This window comes from Hylobates moloch, unplaced genomic scaffold (assembly GCF_009828535.3).
Source record: "Hylobates moloch isolate HMO894 unplaced genomic scaffold, HMol_V3 SCAFFOLD_9, whole genome shotgun sequence".
NCBI lineage: Eukaryota > Metazoa > Chordata > Mammalia > Primates > Hylobatidae > Hylobates > Hylobates moloch.
Genome location: NW_026652284.1, coordinates 103,639,713 through 103,663,041, shown reverse-complemented (window position 1 = coordinate 103,663,041; position 23,329 = coordinate 103,639,713). Strand labels below are relative to the sequence as shown.

The following is a 23,329-nucleotide window of genomic DNA, read 5'->3' as shown; positions in this document are numbered from 1 at the left end:
ACAAAGTGAATCAATGCTTCTTATAAAAATATTTAAAACCCTAGTGCCAAAAGATTGCAATGGAAGAAAAATAAAGTTTTTAAAATTCTGCTACTCTTTTACAATTTTCACTATATTTATATCTTTTTTTTTAAAGCACTGCTGAAGCTGTACTTCAAAAAATGGATGACATGAAGAAGATGCGTAGACAGCGAATGAGAGAACTTGAAGACTTGGGAGTGTTTAATGAAACAGAAGAAGTAAATATATTCTTCCATTAAGGGAATGATTTAATAATATCCAGTTTAATTTTTTTTATAGTACCTAATCCATTTTTGGTTAAACACCACTTTTTCCAGCATTTATTTGATCAGTCATTAGTTACTGCTGGAAATGTAAGAGTTTATGGCTGTAAATATCTTCATTTTAAACAAGATTGGAGGATCCAACTTAATTTTTTTAATAAATAGATTCCAAATGTTAATGGCTTTTATTTAAACATTTTTAGAGCAATCTTAATATGTACACAAGAGGAAAACAGAAAGATATTCAAAGAACTGATGAAGAAACAACTGATAATCAAGAAGGCAGTGTGGGTTAGTCTCTTCTCTTGTTCTGTCTTCTGGGATTGAATTTAAGAACTTTTTATTTAGTAGAAAATAGCCTTTTTATTTAGAAGGTGTGACATTTATGGTAGTTTGTGAGAGATCAGAGGATTGGTAACTTAAAAGTGGGGACAGGGGAGAGCTTAAAAGGATAGTATGTTTTGTTTGGGAAAGTAACTGAAATCAACAATCTAAAGCCAATAATATTGGTCTGCTTATGTAATACATCCACTATGGACAACACACTGTATATCTCTTTTTTAGTTTAAAGGTGATTAAAATTATGTTTTGCTTTTCCATTTAGGACTTATTACCATAATCTATTAGAACTTATCTTAAGTGAAAATCAGTTTTCTGAAATGCATTTTAAATGTTTGGTGAGCATGTTTTGCCATAATCTAAGTAGATTGAGTTATGCAGCATGTAACTCCATGACAGCCAGATGGGCTGGGTGAGATGTCACACTTAAGTTTAGAAAGCAAAAGCTTAATGAGGAAATTTGAAAACTTGTCAAAAAGTTATGTTAACTTGGAAACTTTAGTTACCTACATTAATGAAATTCATAGAAAGACTATACATTTTAGTTTGGTACTTGCTTAACGTAGCCTTCAAACTTATTTCTCTGCTTCCTTTTTTCCTTCCTCTCGTTTTTCTACAGTTTTTTAATGTTGGAAAAGAATTACAAGTTCTTCCCATGAACAATCTAGAAGTAGATAAGGTTTTTTTGTTTTTTTTTTTTTAGGAGTAGATAAGTTTTAAAAGGGTGGATCTTTCTCTCCCAACTCACCTATGTTAAAAATTGTTAACATTTTGCTGAGTATCCTTCTGGAAGTAAGTATCTCTTAATTGTAGAGTCATCTGAAGAGGGTGAAGACCAAGAACATGAAGATGATGGTGAAGATGAAGATGATGAAGAAGATGATGATGATGATGAAGATGATGAAGATGAAGAAGATGGAGAAGAAGATAATCAGAAGCGATATTATCTTAGACAGAGAAAAGCTACTGTTTACTATCAGGCTCCATTGGAAAGTAAGTGCTATACATACTCTTTCCAGGAGATGTAATTATATTAGCTTTATATTTGCTGTTTCCCCTCTGTTATTCTTGTGTTTTTGGTATGTTTTATATTTTCATTTTGTTGAATACTCATTACTGTTGTCTTTACCTATCCTAAGTTTGTAACAAATAATTTCTCTGAAGAAAGTTAAATGTTAGCCTTGACCAAAGCAAATAATTGGGCTATTTTTGAATTTTATATCTGTCTTTATTTTAGATTGCACAGCTTTCTACTTAATTTATTTTGTCAGTTTGTATAGAGATAGGACTTCTTTTGATTTATGTTAATATTATACCACAGTACTTGTGAGCATTAACATACAAGGCTGATAATCACCTGTTACACATCTCTACAGTCACAATGGTTGTTTATGGCCTGTGTGTGTTTTGGTTGGTTGGTATCTGTGCTATACATGTTATCAGCTGCAACCCTCTGGACATAAATGACTTAAAATATGAACAGCAAAATATTCCATAGTGGATATTTACTAGTACTTCATGGAAGGCAATAAGCACCTTTGTAAGTATAGATGAAGAGCAAAATTATCTTCATACGTATTTATATGCCATATATATACACACATATATATATATATATATATTTCTTTTTTTTAGAACCTCGTCACCAGAGAAAGCCCAATATATTTTATAGTGGCCCAGCTTCTCCTGCAAGACCAAGATACCGATTATCTTCCGCAGGACCAAGAAGTCCCTACTGTAAACGAATGAACAGGTTTGGTTCTGATATAGTGATTGATTTATGACAACATAATTGTTTTTCTGTTAGGGCTGGACTCTAGACTTTCAGGATTGGGTGTATTAGGATAAAATTCTAGAATTGTGTATTTGGGAGAGCTTAGTTTCTGTGCCTTTAGTAGTCTAATCCCCAGTACCACTGACTAGTTTTTGCTTTTGCTTCCACTAATAGGAAGTGTTAGTAACTACCGTAGCAAGGTAGTTTATTCCATTTTTCCACACTTTAATAATAGAGCAACCTTAGACTCAGGGTTTACTGTAGTCCTGGCTCTGTGTTGAGCATTTTACATAAAAGGTTTCAGTTAATCTTCACATTAAGTTAGAATATAGGTTTAGTCTTTGCATACTGTCACAGATGCATTTTCCTACCATGTCAGATGTTCTAAGCTACATGGCCTCTAGACCTTTCATGACTCTGGTTATCTTTTTCTGGATCTGTTTTATAATTTGTTCCTCTTCTGTTGTAGGAAACATTTTTCGTCGACTATTCAATATTTGTGGATTTCTTTTCCTTCTACATCCCAACAGTTGTTGCATGTTGGTCAAATTTAAGTCCAAAGAGATAATTCTTTTATTTTTATTTTATTTATTTATTTTGGGGGGGGCGGGGGCGGAACGGAGTCTTGCTGTGTTCCCCAGGCCGGAGTGCAGTGGCACCATCTCCGCTTACTGCAACCTCTGCCTCCTGGGTTCAAGTGATTCTCCTGCTTCAGCCTCCCAAGTAGCTGGGACTACAGGTACCTGCCACTACACCCAGCTGGTTTTTGTATTTTTAGTAGAGACGGGTTTTCACCATGTTGGCCAGGCTGGTCTCAAACTCTTGACCTCAAGTAATCCACCGGCCTCAGCTTCCCAAAGTGCTGGGATTACAGGTGTGAGGCACCACACCCCGTCAAAGAGATAATTGTTGATACTTCCTCATCAGTGCATTGGAATAATCGTTTTGGTAGTTCATGAATGAGAGAGAAGACTAGGAAACCAGGAAAAAAATTTTATTTGTATGGGAAATGGTACTTTTTTCCCTTAATATTAGAATTTTCTCAGAAGTTAAGACCGAAGCCTTAGGATATTTCAATTATTTGAACAGTTCTTGGAAGTTTTCTCCTAGAAACAGACCATCTGATCATGTTTTGGTCATGGAAGGCAGCACCTTTATAAGTGCTGAAGGTTAATTTCTTTTAGGAAAAATAAAAAATACTATTTGTGTCCCTAGGTCTTTTCATTTCCTTGTAAGAATCACAAGTGTACATCTAGATTTCTTATTTCATCATCCTATTTCACATGACCAGGGTCCAGAAGGATGGACGATCAGGAAGACAAACTCAGTCTCTCAGGGCTTCTCAAGATTATTGCACTTGAAAGGAGGCTGCACGTCAGTATTCTCACAGGCCCGTTAGAATGTAAAGACCTCTATTTTGGTGGTGAAATGTAATGATCTTCAGAAAAGGAGAGGAAGGTAGTGTTCCCTAGAATCCCCACCACCACCAGGCACAGGACCAAGGCACTGTTATGGTTACCTAACTCAAGGGGTGGATCTCTGTTTGATCCAGCAATACTAAGAGGGTGGCAGCTACTTTGGGATTTTATTTCTTCTCCTGTTTTGGTTTGGTTTGGTTTGGTTTGGTTTGATTTGGTTTGGTTTGGATGGTTTGGTTTGGTTTGGTTTGGTTTGGTTATCTCACTCTCTCGCCCAGGCTGGAGCGCAGTGGTGCGATCTCAGCTCACTGCAACCTCCGCCTCCTGGATTCAAGCGATTCTCCTGCCGCAGCCTCCCAAGTAGTTGGGATTACAGGCAGCTGCCACCACGCCCGGCTAACTTTTTTGTATTTTTAGTAGAGATGGGGTTTCACCATTATTGGCCAGGCTGGTCTCAAATTCCTGACCTCAGGTGATCCACCCGCCTTGGCTTCCCAAGTGCTGGGATTGCAGGCGTGAGCCACCACTCCTGGCCTCTTCTCCCATCTTTAATGAATGTATGCTTCTGGAAGTAACATATTTGTTGGTTGACTAACTCTACAGTTACCACCTACAATGTATGTATCTTGCAGAGGGTAGGTTTTTTTTTTTTTTTAATCTCTTTGATGTTTGTGAGTTTCCATATTTGGTTCACAGTGTCTAGTCTTCTCCTGTGGAAAATGCCTCACATCGTTGAGTAGCTCCTTGTTACAGGATTTTTTTCTTCTCTAATTATTTGGGGTGTTTTTTTTTTTTTTCCTGATTTTTTTTGTTTTTTTGAGACAGAGTCTCGCCTGTTGCCAGGCTGGAGTGCAGTGGCGTAGTCTTAGCCTACTGCAACTGCTGTCTCCCGTTTTCAAGTTATTCTCCTGCCGCAGCCTCCTGAATAGCGGGATTACAGGCCTGTGCCATCATGCCTGGCTAATTTTTTTTTTTAAAGGTAATGTTACCTTTGAATAAGGTAACGTAATAGCACAGTTGCATCACTAGTATTTCAGTATATTCTTTATCTTTTGTCAAAGAACTAGAACTGGCAAGAAGTTGAAGTTCTTGGTTAGATTCTTTTTTTTTTTTTTTTTTTTTTTTGATACGGAGTCTCACTCTGTTGCCCAGGCTGGAGTGCAGTGGTGCGATCTCTGCTCACTGCAAGCTCTGTCTCCCGGGTTCATGCCATTCTCCTGCCTCAGCCTCCCAAGTAGCTGGGACTACAGGCACCTGCCACGACGCCCGACTAATTTTTTGTATTTTTAGTAGAGACGGGGTTTCACCGTGTTAGCCAGGATGGTCTCGATCTCCTGACCTCGTGATCCACCCGCCTTGGCCTCCCAAAGTGCTGGGATTACAGGCATGAGCCACCGCACCCGGCCGAGTTCTTGGTTAGATTCAAAGTGCTGGTCCAGTGTTTGTGGGTGTCAGATTTTTAATTGGCTTTCAGTAAAATGGAGATTGGGGGATGAGCACATGTAGACAGATATGTGTGTTTAAAATGTTTTTTTTTTTATTTTATTTTTGGTTTTTGTTTTTCAAATTTAGGAAACATTTTCCTATGAAAATGGATCATGATTAAAGCTCTCAGCAAAGTCGACATACAAAGAACATACTTCAATGTAATAAAAGCCATCTATGACAAATCCACAGCCAACATAATACTAAATGGGGAAAGGTTAAAAGCATTCCCTCTGAGAACTGGAACTAGACAAGGATGCCCACTCTCACCACTTCTGTTCAACACAATACTGGAAGTCCTAGCCACAGCAATCAGACAAGAGAAAAAAATACAAGGGTTGCCTCAGCGCCTCTTTCCTTTTTTTTTAAGTTTTTGTTTCTGTAGGTTTTTGGGGAGCAGGTGGTATTTGGTTACATGAGTAAGTTCTTCAGTAGTGATTTGTGAGATTTTGGTGTACCCATCACCCAAGCAGTATACATTGAACCCAACTTGTTGTCTTTTATCCCTCACTCCCTTCCCACTCTTTGCCCGTGAGTTCCCACAGTTCATTGTGTCATTCTTATGCCTTTGCATCTTCATTGCTTAGCTCCCACTTATTAGTGAGAACACATGGAACATATGATGTTTGGTTTTCCATTCCTGAGTTACTTCACTTAGAGTAAGTCCCCAATCTCATCCAAGTAGTTGCAAATGCCATTAATTCATTCCTTTTGATGGCTGAGTAGTAGTCCACTCGATTGATGGGCATTTGGGTTGGTTCCACATTTTTGCAATTGCAAATTGTGCTGCTATAAACATGCGTGTGGAAGTATCTTTTTCATATAATGACTTATTTTCCTCTGAGTAGATACCCAGTAGTGGGATTGCTGGATCAAATGGTAGTTCTACTTTTAATTCTTTAAGGAATCTCCACACTGTTTTCCATAGTGGTTGTACTAGTTTACTTTTCCACCAGCAGTGTAGAAGTGGTCACTATATACACACCAACATCTATTATTTTTTGATTTTTTGATTATAGCCATTTTTGCAGGGGTAAGGTGGTATCACATTTGTGGTTTTGATTTGCATTTCCCTGATCATTAGTGATGTTGAGCATTTTTTCATGTTTGTTGGCCATTTGTATATCTTCTTTTTAGAATTGTCTGTTCATGTCCATAGCCCACTTTTTGATGGGATTGTTTTTTTCTTGCTAATTTGTTTGAGTTCATTGTAGATTCTAGATATTAGTCTTTTGCCAGATGTATAGATTGTGAAGATTTTCTCCCATACTGTGGGCTGCCTTTTTACTCTGCTGATTCTTCCTTTTGCTTTTCAAAAGCTCTTTAGTTTAATTAAGTCCCACCTGTTTATCTTTGCTTTTATTGTTTTTGCTTTTGGGTTCTTGGTCATGAAACCCTTGCCTAAGCCAATGTCTAGAAGGGTTTTCCTGATGTTATCTTCTAGAATTTTTATATCGTTTCAGGTCTTAGATTTAAGTCCTCGATCCATCTCGAGTTGATTTTTGTATCAGGTGAGAGAAGAGGAACCAGTTTCATTCTCCTACATGTGGCTACCCAATTATCCCAGCACCATCTGATGAATAGGGTGTCCTTTCCCCATTTTATGTTTCTGTTTGCTTTGTTGAAGATCAGTTGGCTGTAAGTATTTGATTTTATTTGAGTTCTCTTCTGTTCCATTTGTCTATGTGCCTGTTTTTATACTAGTACTGTGCTGTTTTGGTGACTATGGCCTTATAGCGTAGTTTGAAATCAGGTAATGTAATGCTTCCAGGTTTGTTCTTTTTGCTTAGACTTGCTTTGGCTATGCGGGCTTTTTTGGTTCCATATGAATTTTAGGATTTTTTTTCTAGTTCTGTGAAGAATGATAGCTGGTATTTTGATGGGAATTATGTTGAATTTGTAGATTGCTTTTGGCAATATGGTCGTTTTCACAATATTCATTCTACCCATCCATGAGCATGGGATGTGCTTCCATTTGTTTGTGTCATCTGTTATTTCTTTCAGCAGTGTTTTGTAGTTTTCCTTGTAGAGGTCTTTTGCCTCTTTGGTTAGGTATATTCCCAAGTATTTTATTTTATTTTGCAGCTGTTGTAAAAGGGGTTGAGTTCTTGATTTCATTCTTAGCTTGGCCACTGTTGGTATATAGTAGACCTACTGCTGATTTGTGTACATTAATTTTGTATCCTGAAACTTTGCTGGATTATTTTGTCAGTTCTAGGAGTTTTCTGCAGGAGTCTTTGGGGTTTTGTAGGTGCACAATCATATAATCAGCAAACAGACAGTTTGACTTCCTTTTTACTGATTTGGATACCCTTGTATTTTTTTCTCTTGTCTGATTGCTGTGGCTAGGACTTCCAGTACTGTGTTGAACAGAAGTAGTGAGAGTGGGCATCCTTGTCTAGTTCCAGTTCTCAGAGGGAATGCTTTTAACCTTTCCCCATTTAGTATTATGTTGGCTATGGATTTGTCATAGATGGCTTTTATTACATTGAAGTATGTTCTTTGTATGTCCACTTTGCTGAGAGCTTTAGTCATAAAGGGATGCTGGATTTTGTTGAATGCCTTTTCTGCATCTGTTGAGATGATCATGTGATTTTTGTTTTTAATTCTGTTTATGTGGTGTATCACATTTATTGACTTGAGTATGTTAAACCATCCCTGCATCCCTGGTATGAAACCCCCTTGACCATAGTAGATTATCTTTTTGATGTTGTTGGATTCGATTAGCTAGTATTTTGTTAAGGATTTTAGCATCTATGTTCACAGGGATGTTGGTCTGTAGTTTTCTTTTTTGGTTATGTCCTTTCCTAGTTTTGGTGTTAGGGTGATACTGGCTTCATAGAATGATTTGGGGAGGATTCCCTCTTTCTCTACCTTGTGGGATAGTGTTTACAATGTTTTTAAACTGAAGTAATGACCTTTCTACAGTATAGAGTAATTGCTAAGAACCTGGGCCCATGACTAGGACTGTCTAGGCTTGGAGCTCAGCTCTACTAGTTATTGGTGGCCTTTGGCAAGTTACTTAACTCTGTTTCAGTTTTTTTTTTAGCTGTAAAGTGAGGATGGTAGAACCTATCTCATAGTATTGTGAGAATTAGATGAGTTAATACATGTAAAGCATTTAAAATAGTGTCTGCCATACATTAAGTGCTGTATGTATTTGCTATTATAACTGTACTTTGATGTTTAAAAAGAATGTCCATTTTGCAAATCGAATGTCAGAAATTTCATGTTGGTCCACAGGTTGTGTTATTATTTGCTTTTAACTTTATTGGTTTATGAAATAAAAAACTGGAAATCATCAGTATAGTAATGTATAGAATGCAGATTTTTTGAATAAACATATAGGTTTGAATTCTGATACCATCAATGACTAATTCTGATATTTTGAGTAAATTATTTAACCTGGAAGCCACACTGGCCCTAACTGTAAATTGAGCCTACTAATAATCCACTTTTCCAAAATTTTAATTAAGATTAAATACTATATCAAGCACATGGTACAGAAAGCAGTCAGTTAATGTTAGTCTTTTTTATTAATTGGGAGGTTAGTCTGAATTCTGTGACTACATAGTGAGTTCACATAAAATTATGTGAATACATTAAAGTCTAATATTCATGGTAATAATGAATAAGTTAGTTTTTCATATAAAATTGCAGACTTGTACTGGATGTAACAATTTTAGTTTCAGGCTGATCACAAAGATGGTCTTGGGTGTATTTGGGTAGGTGGATGGGTGAAAGATTATTTTCTTATTTATTTCTGTGTTTCTACAACCCCTTATCCAAAACCCTTGGAAAACTATTTGTGTTTCAGAATTCAGACTTTTTGGCTGGATTTACAGATAACACACAACATATGTAGTATGGCAACATTAACATCTCTAGGGTCTCCAAGCCAGCACTGTGTAGTCAAATGTATTAATTAATAATTCTGTAGTAAAACATATGAATAATCATAGTAAGTGGGACAAAATAGAAACTAAAAATTGCCTTGTACTATGTCAGGTTATGATTTGCTGCAAGTGAATAATGGAATAACTTTTCAGAGTTTTTTTGATATACGTTTCTAGAACTACATTATGCAGATAATAGATTGTGAACCTTTTATATTTCTGGAAATACCTACTTACCATCATTGCACTCTGACTCAGAAAAGTTCTAGACCCTGAGCAAGTAGAATAATTAAAGTTCCTCCCAACCAGACTCTTTTTCTGTGAGTCTTTTGCAACCATTCAAAGGTAGAAGTGATTAAAAATTTTCTTGTGTATTTGTAATACCTGGCATCTTATTTAATATTACCAACCAGCCTAAGTATTTGATAGTATTTTTTTCTTTTTTGTAAGTAAGAAAACTTATGGGTTGAGTAACTCATCCACATTTACACAGCTGTTAAGTGACAGTTGTGAATTTACAGTGGATGGTAAACTGTTGATAAAAGGCCATCTTACTCATCACTGTTTCCCAGCATTTAAAAAGTCTTTCTTGATGCCCTTTTGTTTACATAAAATCTCATGTCCTTCTTTTAAAATTGTTTGATATTTTAGGCCGGGCGTGATGGCTCACACCTTAATCCCAACACTTTGGGAGGCTGAGGCGGGCAGATCACAAGGTCAGGAGTTCAAGACCAGCCTGGCCAACATGGTGAAACCCCATTTCTATCAAAAAAAAAAAGTTAGCTGGGCACAATGGCGCGTGCCTGTAGTCCCAGTTGCTCGGGAGGCTGAGGCAGGAGAATTGCTCAACTGGGACCCAGAAGGCAGAGGTTGCAGTGAGCTGAGATCACGCCACTGCACTCCAACCTGGGCTATAGAGTGAGACTTCATCTCAAAAAAAAGTTATTTGATTTTTTAAAGTAGGTGATTTCCTCCCAAATGTGAATATTATGTATAGTGTAATATTGAAAATAGTTTCAAATTACAGTCCCAAATACTTTTTTTTTGTTTGTTTTTAAATAGGGGCAGGGGCTTACTTTGTCACCCAGCAGGCTGCAGTGCAGTGATGCAATCATGGCTCACTACAGCCTCATCCTCCCAGGCTCAAGCAAATCTCCCACCTCAGCCTCCTGAGTATCTGGGACAACAGATGTGCTACAATCATACCTGTCTAAGCTTTTTGATTTTTAGTAGAGACCAAATCTTGCCAAGTTGCTCGAATGATTTTTAGTCGAGACAAGGTCCCGCTACGTTGTTCTTGAACTCCTGTCAAGTGATCCTTCACCCTCGGTCTCCTAAAGTGTTAGGATTACAGGTGTGAGCCACCACACCCAGCCCCAAATATTCTAATACCCTCTTAATCCCACCTTTCTCTTCAAGAATAGCTGATTTATATCAAGACTAAGAAGTCACCCTGCCTTCTCCTGTCTTCATGAACATTTGATATTCAGCTCTGCCACAGTCTTTAGTCTTTTTTCCTTTCCTCTCAGTTGTTTAAGTCTTTTATTCCGTTTGAAAGATTCAACCAACAAAGTTTATGTCAGTGGGTCAGCAGATGTATTAATTTTATGATAAACCTTTTTGGAGCATTAGATATTTCTGATGCTTTTCTTATGCCTTTTCTTTTTCCTGCCCTCCCTTATCATGATTTCAATTTTGTTTTTTACTTTAGGCGAAGGCATGCAATCCACAGTAGTGACTCGACTTCATCTTCCTCCTCTGAAGATGAACAGCACTTTGAGAGGCGGAGGAAAAGGAGTCGTAATAGGGCTATCAATAGGTAAGTGCCATATCGATGCCTTTTTAAACTAGAAGATACATTTTTTAAAAATTGCTAAGAAAACAGAATAATTTGGGTATAAGTATAGGCTGGCTGATTAAAAAGTTGCACAACAGGTTAATGTATAAACTAGAATGCTATCTTGTTAGAATTATCTACAGTTGAATCAGAATAACAGGTTAGAACATATGACTGATTTCTTGTTTTTTTTTTTTTTTTTTTTTTTTTTTTTGAGACAGGGCGTGGTTCTGTTGCCCAGGCTGGAGTACAGTGGCATGATCTTGGCCCACTGCAACCACCACCTCCTGGGTTCACACGACTCTCCTGCCTCAGCCTCCCGAGTAGCTGGGGTTATAGGTGTGCATCACTACACTCAGCTCATTTTTGTAGTTTTAGTAGAGATGAGGTTTCTCCATGTTGGCCAGGCTAGTCTCGAACTACTGGCCTCAAATTATCTACCCGTCTCAGCCTCCCAAAGCTTTGGAATTACATCTGTGAGCCACCATGCCTGGCCCACTTGCCAAATCATTATATATGGCCCACAGTGGTTCTGGTCAAACAGAAAAGGAAATAACCTTTTCTTTTCATTTCATATATTTTTTATTTTATTTTATTTTATTTATTTATTTATTTTGCTTGTAATAATGATAAGTTCTGAGGAACTCTTAAGGAAAACGGAAGGCTTTACTCATTTTATAACTCCTTGTAGTGTAAGTCCACATATAGTAACCAGCTTATTTGATTTTCCCAATAATTATTTAAGGGAGATAGAGCAAGGATTATTTACATTTTACAGATCTGGTTGAGTAAGTGAAAATGCAGTGCTTAGGTGCTTGGATTCTTTTTTTTTTTTTTTTCTTTTAATAGAGACAGGTTCTCACTATGTCACTCAGACTGGAGTAGAAGCTAAGCTGGTCTCGAACTCCTGACCTCAAGTGACTCGGCTGGGATTACAGGCATGAGCCACCACACCTGGCCATAACTATTTCTGAATATTTTTGAAAGTAGTTAGGGAACTTCCAGCCTGTCCAGCATGGTGAAACCCCATCTCGACTACAAGTACAAAAATTAGCCAGGTGTTGGTGGTGCACACCAGTAATCCCAGCTACTCAGGAGGCTGAGGCAGGAGAATCGCTTGAACCCAGGAGGCGAAGATTGCAGCGAGCCGAGATCACGCCACTGCACTCCAGCCTGGGCGACAGAGTGAGACTCAGTCTCAGAAAAAACCCAAAAGACAAAACAAAACAACAAAAAAAGGAAGTAGTTAGGGAACTTGCTTGAGAGGATTGACGTTGGATCCAAATGCTGGTAGACTGCGAATATTTTTTCTGAGAGGTATTATAGCAGAGTTGTTATAGGTCTGGAGACAGACCACTTGTGTTTGATTCCTGGCCCTGCCATTTACCAGTTGGGTGATCTTGGACAAATCAGTTAATCTTTCTATGTCTTGGTTTTGTTTTAAAATGGGGAAAATAATAATACCTTCTTCATAAGACTGTTGTGAGGATTTATTGACTTAATCCAGGTAAAGCATCTAAAACTAAAACAGTATCTGGCAAATGGTAAATACCCTGTCTATGTTAGACACCTCCATTAAAATGTAGGTTGGTACTGTCTGATTTCACCATCATGAATCACTTTACGGTGCCTGTGGCATCTTGGTATTTTTATTTGATTATATATCTTTAATTTCATAATAAAGCTTCAGATATAAATATTTCTAACACTTAAGTTCTGGACCTATTACAGAAAATGAGGAAATTAAAATACATATCTTAAGATTGCTCCAGTTGAGTTAGATTTTTTTTTTAACTTAAATGTTTATATTCAAACATGGAATTTGGAAAGAAGGGTGAGTTGATGGGTTTGTGTGGTTTTAAAAAATCTTTTTAAATAGGTGCCTCCCACTAAATTTTCGGAAAGATGAATTAAAAGGCATTTATAAAGATCGAATGAAAATTGGAGCAAGCCTTGCTGATGTTGATCCAATGCAACTAGATTCTTCAGTGAGTACTCTGTTTTGAAACATACGCTTGAACTATAATGTGCTTTTAAAGTTAAAAAAAGGAACCAATGATTTTTCTTTTTAGTCAAAACTCTAACCTTTACAGACATTTTTTGTTAATCTTCAGGTCACAATTAAGATATTATTACTTCATTGACTGTGTATGGTGTGGGGTGACATTTTAATCTGGACTGCAAATCTAAAAATGTACATGTTCGCTTCCATTACCAGGTACGATTTGATAGTGTTGGTGGCCTGTCTAATCATATAGCAGCTCTAAAAGAGATGGTGGTGTTTCCATTACTTTATCCAGAAGTCTTTGAAAAATTTAAAATTCAACCCCCAAGGTAATTTAATTATATTTTTAATTTTAGCTGAAAATCTGTTATTCTTGCTTCTTGTAGTTCTTATACCTTGCTTATTAACCCATTTTTAAGCAATTTTTCGCTTTTCTCTCTGAATCACCTTTTTAGAAGCAGTAATTTAAATAAACTTTCAAAAATTAGTAAGCTTCCCCCCATCATAAAAGTAATATACCGGGCCGGGCGTAGTGGCTCATGCCTGTAATCTCAGCACTTTGGGAGGCCAAGACGGGTGGATTACCTGAGCTCAGGAGTTCCAGACCAGCCTGGGCAACGTGGTGAAACCCCGTCTCTACTAAAATTCAAAAAATTAGCCAGGCCTGGCAGCTTGCGCTGAGGCAGAATTGCTTGAACCCGGGAGGCGTAAGTTGCAGTGAGCTGAGATTGTGCCACTGCATTCCAGCCTGGGCGACAGAGCAAGACACCATCTCCAAAAAAAAAAAAAAAAAAGTAATGTACCATATATCAATCACAGGTAAACACTGGTGGGTTTTAAATTAAATTTTGTAATTTAAAAAATTAGAAAGTGGCCAGGCACGGTGGCTTTCGCCTGTAATCCCAGCACTTTGGAAGGTCGAGGTAGGTGGATCACAAGGTCCGGAATTCAAGACCAGCCTGGCCAACATGGTGAAACCCTGTCTTTACTAAAAATACCCAAAAAAATTAGCTGGGCATGGTGGCAGGCACCTGTTGTCCCAGTTACTTGGGAGGCTGAGGCAGGAGAATTGCTTGAACCTGGGATGCAGAGGTTGCAGTGAGCCGAGATCGCACCACTGTACTCCAGCCTGAGCGACACAGCAAGACTCTGTCTCAAAAAAAAAAAAAGAAAGAAAGAAAGTGCCAGGCGTGGTGGCTCACACCTGTGATTCCAGTGACTTGGGAGACTAAGACAGGAAGATTGCTTTAGTTCAGGAGTTTGAGGTTGCAGTGAGCTATGATCATACCACTGCACTCCAGCCTAGCTGACAGACCCCATCTCTAAAAATAAGTCAGAAAGTTATTAATATTAAATAACATTTACTTCTTACAGGAAATGTTGGAAATGCCTAGTTAAAGTAATTTAGTAAATTAAAAACAAATTTCTTGAATTTTCTTTCACATTTCTTCTTCCTTACAACATACGTTTTCCCCCATACAAATTGAATTATATGATTGTGATATGTGATTACGTATGCAAGATAAGATAATATGATGAATGAATTGTTAAATGTTTCAAATAGAGTTTTATTTACAGTTTCAATATTAATTTTACAGTATCAGTATTAACTCCCAGGTTTTAAGTTGTGCTTTGTGGCGTGAAACTGTACCATAATTCAGTTGTCTTACATATTTTAATTTTCTAATTAAATGAATCATGCAATTGGTTTCTAATTTTTGTTTTAAAAGTCTGCTTTTTAAATGTAATACTAAAATGTTAATATATTGTTTTTCAGAGGTTGTTTGTTTTATGGGCCACCTGGAACTGGAAAGACTCTGGTTGCCAGAGCACTTGCCAATGAGTGCAGTCAAGGGGATAAAAGAGTAGCATTTTTCATGAGGAAAGGTGCTGATTGCCTAAGTAAATGGGTAGGAGAATCTGAAAGACAGCTACGATTGCTATTTGATCAGGTATGGTATTAACATTTTATATATCTGGATAGTTCTGTAATCTAGGCAGATGTCTGTGAGGATTAGATAAATCTTACATTTAATCAGTGTTCTAAATAAACCCAGAGGAATTAGACTAAATATGTAATCTTTCTAGATTATTTTCTTTTATATGTCGAGATGACACTGACCTACAGTGAACAATTTTATAGTAAGAAGGGAAAGAAATAATTGGATCTTAGTTCTTTGGAGTCTTAGGTCTCATGCCTAGGAAGAGAGTGGTAATCTCATATTTAGAGAGATGGTAGTAGTGAATTATGGCTCAGTATGGGAGTTGAAGACTAGTTCTGCCCTGGAGCAGCTTTCATTTTCATATCCCAGATTGTATTGACAGCACATTGTGAGATAATACATTCTGATCTACTGGGGCATATTGCTGCAAATGCTTTTAAATCTCTTTTTGGAACTCTCCTGAGGTTCTTTTTTACTTTTATGTTTATGGAAATGGATAAAAACTGTGGCATCTTGCTAAATAATGTTTTCCCATCCTGACTTGGAGGAAGACTATGTCATTGTCTTCTATTCTTTGTCTTGTTTCCATAGTTCAATAGATATTTTTGCGTGTCCAGGAACGATAGCTGTATGAAATCTAAGGTATATAACCAGTGGAGTATGTCTTTTGAATACTTCTAGTCGAAAATGCAATTGAAAATTAAACCATATGTCATTATAATTTAGTTTGAATTCTTAAAACCCAGTTACTGGAACTTATGTTTAAATTTATAAATTATAAATAGTTATAAATTATAAATAAATTGAGGCTGAGGCAGGAAAATCACTTGAACCCAGGAGGGAGAGGTTGCAGTGAGCCAAGATCACACCACTGCACTCCAGCCTGGGTGACAGACTCCATCTCAAAAAAAAAAAAAATTATAAATAAATTCTGGTAGCAAGTTTGAAGAAAAACCGATTGAAATAGTATATATTCAGCTCTATAAATTCTGTTAAGCATGTTTGAATGAGAATTGATTAAAATGGTTTATATTAAGTCTACGTGTTTGAGGCTGTTTATGCTAACAAATGACCACTCAACCTACTTTCTAGGCCTATCAGATGCGCCCATCAATTATTTTTTTTGATGAAATTGATGGTCTGGCTCCAGTACGGTCAAGCAGGCAAGATCAGATTCACAGGTAAAACTTGCTTGATGGCACTTCAACATTTCTTCCTATTTCCTGAGTGGTATTGATGTGTGAGAGATAGAATGTTAAATGGTAAAAGAAACTTTATAAGCTAGTAGTTCCTTTTTTTTGGTAGTAGAACCCCAGTATATAGTACAAAAATTAAAAAATGTGGACGGGTGCAGTGGCTCATACCTGTATTCCTGGCACTTTGGGAGGCCAAGGCAGGCAGATCACTTGAGGTCAAGAGTTTGAGACCAGCCTGGCCAACATGGTGAAATCCTGTCTCTACTAAAAAAAAAAAAAAAAAAAAATTAGCCGGGTGTGGTGATGCAAACCTATAATCCCAGCTCCATGGAAGGCTGAGGCAGGAGAATCATTTGAACCCGGGAGGCGGAGGTTGCAGTGAGCTGAGATTATGCCACTGCACTCCAGCTTGGGTGACAGAGCGAGACTCCCTCTCAAAAAAAAAAAAAAAAAAGTAAACCTGCTCCGAGTGTCAGTGTGTTGTAAAGCATGGTTTAAAAATCTTGGTTACAGAAGATTTAACTCATGATAGAAACAAATGTCTGCGGGTCAGTGATGTTAAGCCACTAGTAAGAGTAGGGCTATGGTGGGGAATGTGGCTGAATGTCCTATCACAAGAGCATATCCAGTTGCTTTTATCTCTGACCTGTTAGAGATGTGCAGAAGCTTACCCAGGCTTGAAAAATCGATTTTTTTCCCTCAGATTTTATGTTCAAATTGTTAAGTATCTTAAATTTTGCCAGCTAATTTGGATGCTTTTAAGACATTGCCTGCGCTAAATAAAATCTAACTTAGGGCATTACTATTAGTTTAGGATTCTAATACTAGACCAATCTCCTCATTTTAAAGATGGGTAAATTGAACCCTCAACCCCCATGATTAGTTGCTTATCCAAGGGAGCACTTTTACTAGTGCTACTGTCCCAACCTGAATCTAAATTACTTTTAGTCCCAATTCATTCTAGTTTTTTAGAACTTCTTTTTAAATGGTTTCATGAATGACATGTAATTTATTGATTAATTTGGAATATCCTAAAGGAAATATTTTCATGCTTTCATATATGCTAGTAGTATTGTTTTATATTGTAGATAATGTAGATGAATAAGATATAGTGTGTGATTGATAGGTGGGTTTTGGCTTTTCTAACATCTAACAAGATTTGCTATATTCTAATGGCCTTTTAAACTTGATGATAAACAATTTTATTTGTTGCTGTGAGTAAATTAAAATATATGTTAAGTACCATGGTAAAAGTAGTTTTGTCTCTGCATGTCCTATTAGTAATCAGATAAACTTTTTATATGTGACACATTTCATTATCAGTCACACTATATTCATTGTGCTAACAGGAAGAAACATTTAACAATATTTCCATCACTTCATAATGAAGTAAGTTGAGTACTTACTGTGTTTTGGGATAGTTCTAAAGGTATTGGAGGAATTTTGGCAAAAAAATTACACAGTAATTGTAGCAAAACTATGCCACCTCAAATATATATATATATATATTTTTTTTTTTTTTTCTTTTGAGACAGCGTCTTGCTCTGTTGCCCAGGCTGGAATGCAATAGCGTGTGATCTCGGCTCACTGCAACTCCCATCTCCCAGGTTCCAGTGATTCTTCTGCCTCAGCCTCCCAAGTAGTTGGGGTTACAGGTGTGCCCCACCATGCCTGGCTAAATTTTTGTATTTTAGTAGAGATGGGGTTTCACCATGTTGGCCAGGTCTTGAACTCCTGACCTCAGATGATCAGCCCACCTCGGCCTCCCAGAATGCTGGGATTACAGACATGAGCCACCGTGCCTAGCCTGTTCTTTGTATTTTTAGCAGGCACTGGGTTTCGCCATGTTGGCCAGGCTGGTCCTGAACTCCTGACTTTAGGTGATCCACCCGTCTCTGCCTCCCAAAGTGCTGGGATTACAGGCATGAGCCACTGCGCCTGGCCAAATATAGCTACATTTTTAAAAGAAATTTAGTATTCAAGTTATTTTAACCAAAAACTTAAAAATTCTGACAGAGTAAAAATGTATGTTAAATTAAGCTTTTTTAGAATTTAGCACATTGCATGTTGAAGATGATTAAACTGTATTCTGTACCTTAATTTTAGTAATAATACTGTAGAATAATGCAAATAAGTAATTATGTGAATGTCATTAGGTAATAATAGTTTCAACCTAAGAGAAAGAAGATTCAAATGTGAATAAAGAGGTCAAATTACCCTAAATTGTTTTTTTTGAGACGAAGTCTTGCCCTGTCGCCCAGGCTGGAGTGCGGTAGCACAGTCTTGGCTCACTGCAACCTCTGCCTCCCAAGTTCAAGCTATTCTCCTGCCTCAGCCTCCCGAGTAGCTGGGATTACAGGCATGCACCAGCACACTTAGCTAATTTTTTTGTATTTTTAGTAGAGACAGGGTTTCACCATGTTGGCCAGGCTTGTCTCAAACTCCTGATCTCAGGTGATCCACCTGTGCCTCAGCCTTCCAAAGTACTGGGATTACAGGCGTGAGCCACCCACTCGACCTGAAACCCTGATAGTCTTTACTTTGAATTGCAAATATCAATAGAAACTTGGGACGAAGTTTTTTTTGTTTTTGTTTTTGTTTTTTTTAAGAAAAAAAAATCCTAACTCTGGACACTTTAAAAAGGCCTGGAAGCAATCACAGTCCAGTAGCAATTAATGTCTGTCCCTGAGTGTGGTCTCTAAATCTTAGGACTCAGGAGAGATGGCGGATTGTAACACTGAAGCAGAAATGATAAAGTCAAGCCTGGAATACTTTGTAATGCCTGAAAGCAATAAAAAAATTACTGGAATCGTACCAGAATGACATAGGAGCCAATTTTGAGGGATCTCTCACTGGCTGAAGATTAAACAATTTGAGCATCAAAAATAATGACTACAGTAGATAGAAATATATCAAATACCTAAAAAACATCACTTTTTTTGTGTTGTTAGTTTTTTGTTGTTGTTGGTTTTGGTTTTGTTTGTTGTTGTTGTTGTTGTTCTGTGACAGAGTCTCACTCTGTCACCCAGGCTGGAGTGCAGTGGCATGATCTTGGCTCACTGCAACCTCCACCTCCCAGGTTCAAGCCATTCTCGTGCCTCAGCCTCCCCAGTAGCGGGGATTACAGGCATGTGCCACCACTCCTGGCTAATTTTTGAACTTTCAGCAGAGACGGGGTTTTGCCATTTTGGCCAAGCTGGTCTTGAACTCCTGGCCTCAAGAGATCTACCTGCCTCATCCTCCCAAAGTGCTGGGATTACAGGTGTGACCCACCGCACAAGGCCTTATTTATTTATTTTTTTTTTGAGACAGGATCTTACTCTGTTACCCAGGCTGGAGTGCAGTAGCATGATCACAACTCGCTGCAGCCTTGATCTCCTGGGCTCAAGCAATCTTCCCACCTCAACTTCTCGGAACTACAGGCACACACTACCACACTCAGCTGGGGTTTTTTTTTGTCTGTTTTTTTTTTTTTTTTTAGTAAAGGTGAAGTCTCTGTTTTAGTAAAGATGAAGTCTCTGTTGCCCAGGTTGGTCTCGAACTCCTGAGCTCAAGTGATCCTTCCACCTCGGGCTCCCAAAGTGCTGGGATTACAGGCATGAGCCACCATGCCCAGCCACCATCAGTTTTTTGTTGTTGTTGTTGTTTTTGATTTTTTTTTTTTTTTAAAATGAAAACATCTTATTTGTAAGACAAAGGTATGATTTCTTAATTTCTATTCTTGGCATAAATTTTCTTTCCATTGCAACCAAAACTTCCTGAACCCTTTTCAGCATTGTTATTCAAAACTTGGAGTTCTATTGCTGGATAAAAAATTGATTCACAAATGCGCTGTGCAATTCAATTACCTTGAAGTTTTGACTTCAAACTTTTCTTTGACAAAACACCAATGTTTCTCCTATAACCTTCATCTAAGACACCCAGCTCTTAAGTGTTTTGCAGCCAAGCCAAAATGGAGAGCCACTCTTCCGTAACACCCAGAAGGAGGAGGTATCTGAATGTCTGATAGCTTCTTCCATAGGTGGTATTGTATAATCATATGCACTGTGTAGGTCATAGCCCTCAGCCTGTGTGGACTCCCAGCTCCCAGGTTGAGTCCAGAACCAGGCAAGGTGGAGCTGCATGCCCCACCCCACCCTCCTCTGCAGGCCAGACCCACTTGCGGAGGGAAATGACAGGTGTCTCTTTGGAGCAGGGCATGGCAGAGCAAGGAGGTGAGGGGAGGAGATAGCCACGAGAACCAGAAAGTACAGAATGAGCCTTCTCCCCATCACCACCACCCCCGCCACTGCTGGCAGGGAACACACCAAGATCTTAAAAATCATCAATTTTTAGAGCTGGGCGCAGTGGCTCACGCCTGTAATCCCAGCACTTTGGGAGGCCGAGACGGGTGGATCACGAGGTCAGGAGATCGAGACCATCCTGGCCAACACGGTGAAACCCCGTCTCTACTAAAAATACAAAAAAATTAGCCAAGCGTGGTGGCAGGCGCCTGTAGTCCCAGCTACTCGGGAGGCAGAGGCAGGAGAATGGCACGAACCCAGGAGGCGGAGCTTGCAGTGAGCTGAGATCGTGCTACTGCACTCCAACCTGGGCGACAGAGCCAGACTTCGTCTCAAAAAAGAAAAAAAAAATCATCAGTTTTTAATAATGTTTTTAATTCAACTGGTCACCTAAGGTTGCTGAGTTATTATTTATTACTCTGAAAATTGATAAGAGGGAAAGAATCAAACATTTCTTCTTCCTGTCCTATACAGGCCATGATTGAGGGTAATTCAGCAGTTGATGAAGTTGTGTAGTTCTTTATATAGGAAAATCACAGCTAATAAATGCAAAAGAAATGATTTAATTAGAAAGTCACCATTTTGCCCCCTCTTATGAAATAGTGGATCTAGACCTGTCGTTTTTTAACCAGGGATGATGCCATCCCCCTCCCCACAGGGACAGATATCTAGAGACAGTTCTGGTTGTCACAACTGGTGGGGGCAGCTACTTAGCATTTGGTAAATGAAGGCCAGACATGCTGTTAAACATCTTACACATACAGGAAGCTCTCCACAACAAATAATTATCTGGCCCAAAATGTCAGTAGTGCTAATTTGGGAAACCTTTATCTAAACAATAATTATCAATGGCCACTCAAGCAGTAAGATAAAAAAGAAGATTGATGGGGATATTTATGATGGGTGGAACAAGCTGATAACACCTGACTGAAACTCAACCCACTGATTGACCTTAAATGGGAAACTGGTATTAGGTGACTCCTGTGGGGATATAATAGGAATTACCTGGTATCTTCCTGTGAAATATGTCATCCCAGATGGTTTAGCCAGCATCCATTAAGCTTCTAGATCTAGGCTGGGCGCAGTGGCTCACGCCTGTAATCCCAGCACTTTGGGAGTCCTAGGCAGGCAGATCACAGATCAGAAGATCGAGACCATCCTGGCTAACACGGTGAAATCTCATCTCTCCTAAAAAAAAAAAAAAAAAAAAAAATACAAAAAAATTAGCCAGGCATGGTAGCGGGCGCCTGTAGTCCCAGCTACTCGGGAGGCTGAGGCAGGAGAATGGCATGAACCCAGGAGGTAGAGCTTGCAGTGAGCCAAGACCGCGCCACTGCACTCCAGCCTAGGAGACAGAGTGAGACTCCGTCTCAAAAAAAAAAAAAAAAAAGATTCTAGATCTAGCTACCAGTTTCCAGGAAATACGAAAGATAGAGGGACAACTTAAATGACCCTGTCAGGAAGCAGTCAGCCCAGTCCAGAATGTGGAAAGGAAATTCTACAAGCCAAATGACCCAGTTTCTTCAACAAATAAATGGCATGGAGGGAAAAAAGATGTAAGAGGCACAGTGGGAACTGTCAAGGAATTCAGTGACAAATAAGTGTGGTGTGTGGGTCCTGGATTAACTAAATCAAATGTAAACAGATATTTTGAGATAATCAGGAAAAATTAGGTATTGGATATTAAAGAATTAGTCATTTACTTAGGATGATGATATTGTTGGGTTTAAGTCCTTATCTATTAGAAATACATACATGAAGTACTTACGTGAAATATTTATGAATTGAACTGTGTGTCCGAGGTTTTATTTTTCTTTTTAAAAGTGGTCAGGTGAAGACATTAAAAAAGGCATACTGATAATTGTTGAAGCTGAGCGATGGAAATTTGGATATCATTTTACTATTCTGTCTTTGTAATAAAAAGTTTGAAATGTAATGAAAATTCTGTTATGCTTTATGTATATTGTATTTTATTTTGGTGTCCTTTGATAATGTATATATAGTGGGAATTTTATTATTTTTAGATACTGTGTGTCCTACCTGGTGCTACCAGCACTTTTTTTCTTTTTCTTTTCTTTTTTATTTTTTTGAGACAAGGTCTTGCTCTGTCGCCCAGGCCGGAATGCAGTGGTGCAATCTTGGCTCACTACGTACAACCTCAGCTTCCCCAGTAGTAGGACTACAGGCACAGGTCATGTCACCATGCTGGCTAATTTTTTTTTTTTTTAATAGAGATGGGGTTTCCCTATGTTGCCCAGGCTGGTCGCAAACTCCTGGCCTCGAGCACTCTTCCCACCTCAGCCCCCAAGTTCTGGGGTTACAGGCGTGAGCCACCATGCCTTGCCTTTTTTTTCTTTTTGATGTTATATATTGTTTGGGAACTCTTAAGTTCCTTTGAAATTATGCTTTATGAAATGTCTTCTAGGATTCATTTGTGGGGGTCTAACGACCGTCTGTTTTCCATTTATTTCAATTTCTGTGGGCCATTTGGGATGTTATTTTATAGATTTTTGTAATCCATTGGAAATAGTGAGGTGCCCTGAGAAAATTTATTCACGTGTAATGCATTAAATATTACAAAAGAAGAAATATTATTGAATGATATAGACTGTGTTCATAGTATTAATCTCTTCTCTCTTATTTTTAAAATTTAGTTCTATTGTTTCCACCCTGCTAGCTCTTATGGATGGATTGGACAGCAGGGGGGAAATTGTGGTCATTGGTGCTACCAACAGACTAGATTCTATAGACCCTGCTTTACGAAGGCCTGGTCGCTTTGACAGAGAATTCCTCTTTAGCCTGCCTGATAAAGAGGTAAGAATTTAATGTCACTCAAATTTTGACAAAATATATTGCTGTTTATTAATAA

General features: G+C 38.2%; 1 protein-coding gene across 2 annotated transcripts in view; it reads left to right on the top strand.

The window, feature by feature from the left end:
* Positions 1–23,329, top strand: part of ATAD2 (ATPase family AAA domain containing 2) — a 78,275-nt gene that overhangs the window by 27,508 nt on the left and 27,438 nt on the right. For both annotated transcript variants that reach the window (XM_032760367.2, XM_032760366.2), the window contains 10 exons: positions 137–239; positions 488–575; positions 1,437–1,616; positions 2,259–2,376; positions 10,908–11,015; positions 12,913–13,021; positions 13,252–13,367; positions 14,816–14,990; positions 16,074–16,162; positions 23,115–23,274. In XM_032760367.2, coding sequence (XP_032616258.1) covers positions 137–239; positions 488–575; positions 1,437–1,616; positions 2,259–2,376; positions 10,908–11,015; positions 12,913–13,021; positions 13,252–13,367; positions 14,816–14,990; positions 16,074–16,162; positions 23,115–23,274 — 1,246 coding nt within the window. The remainder of the gene's footprint in view (positions 1–136; positions 240–487; positions 576–1,436; positions 1,617–2,258; positions 2,377–10,907; positions 11,016–12,912; positions 13,022–13,251; positions 13,368–14,815; positions 14,991–16,073; positions 16,163–23,114; positions 23,275–23,329) is intronic.